Here is a 1,138-nt window from a genome sequence, read left to right as displayed (position 1 = left end):
CCCGCCGCTCCGGGCGGCCTCCGCAAGACCCCGCCCCGATGGGAATCCCCGCCCCTTCCTGTTCAGTAGCCGGAAGTGCCTTAGTGCTCCCCTTTCCACCTTCCGGCCTGACATCGGTCTCCGGCTTTTAGTTTGGCCTGGGGAAACTCTTCGAAGCAGGATAAGCGTCAGCACGTCCCGCCGTGAGACGGCGGACTTCCGGCGGTGCTTCGGCAGCTTCCGGCAGAGCCCAGGTCCCCCTCTGAAGCAGCTTTGCTCCCGAAGGCGACCGAGCTCCGGAGGTGTCCGGGGGAGTTCCAGTGTTTGTTGCGGTAATCTCATCAGCCCACCAAGATGGCGATGCAAGCAGCCAAGAGGGCGAACGTGAGTACCGGGCCTTTGCCGAGGAGGGCGAGGATTTCGCGGCTTGACTCGGCGGGTGGGTCAGAGCCCTGGATTTCTGTCCGGTCAGAGGGGCTTCTGTTCTGTTCATCCTCAAGGGGGCCCCCTTCCGCATCCTGGTGTCAGTCACGGCGCTGGCTCAGCGGGTCGGGTTTGACCTGCGCCTAAGACCTAGCTGGTAACTCGTAACTAAGTAACTGGTTCACAACAGCTAGAGCCCGAGAGGCTGGTCGCACCGTGGAGTTTTGGAGATCTTTCGTTCATATATTCATCCATCATTTTGAGCACCTACCTGCTGTGTACATTGGAGATGCGAAGTGATCCAGCATTTATTTTTACTGACATGCTGTGTTCAGACCTTAGTCGTTGGGATGGGGATATAGCAGTGAATAGACAAGTCATGCAAGGGCCAGGGATTTGGCTCAGTGGTTCTGCCGCCTGCCTTGCAAGAGAAGTCCTGCTCACAGTCTAGTTTTGGGGAGTGGAGTGTTTCGGAAACCTTTTAAAAATAAAATTTCAAGGAAGTAGGCAACTGTAAAACTCTTAGAAGTATACTGAGATGAAGACAGATAAGTGACTACTTTGTGCATTGAGATGATTTTTGGTGATCTTGGTGAGAGGAATAATTTCAGCGGATAGAAATTGGTTGCAGTAGGATGAAAAAGTGGAGGTTGAAAAAACGAAGACGGCAAAGAGCTCTGTGAGTTTTCATACAAATGAGTAGAGAAATTAGGTGAGAGTTGGCTTTAAAAAAAAA

The 1,138-nt window shown here is 52.7% G+C and overlaps 2 protein-coding genes across 2 annotated transcripts in view; both read left to right on the top strand.

The window, feature by feature from the left end:
* Positions 1-186, top strand: part of Tp53i3 (tumor protein p53 inducible protein 3) — a 9,442-nt gene extending 9,256 nt beyond the window's left edge. The window contains 1 exon segment of the mRNA XM_033762138.1: positions 132-186. Coding sequence (XP_033618029.1) covers positions 132-186 — 55 coding nt within the window.
* Sf3b6 (splicing factor 3b subunit 6) overlaps positions 117-1,138 on the top strand; it is a 10,470-nt gene continuing 9,448 nt past the window's right edge. The window contains exon 1 of the mRNA XM_010604883.3: positions 117-363. Coding sequence (XP_010603185.1) covers positions 334-363 — 30 coding nt within the window. The 5' untranslated portion in view covers positions 117-333. The remainder of the gene's footprint in view (positions 364-1,138) is intronic.

The sequence above is a fragment of the Fukomys damarensis genome, unplaced genomic scaffold (assembly GCF_012274545.1).
Source record: "Fukomys damarensis isolate Sample0158 unplaced genomic scaffold, DMR_v1.0_HiC HiC_scaffold_2, whole genome shotgun sequence".
Taxonomy (NCBI): Eukaryota; Metazoa; Chordata; class Mammalia; order Rodentia; family Bathyergidae; genus Fukomys; species Fukomys damarensis.
This window is presented reverse-complemented; position numbering and strand designations above follow the sequence as displayed.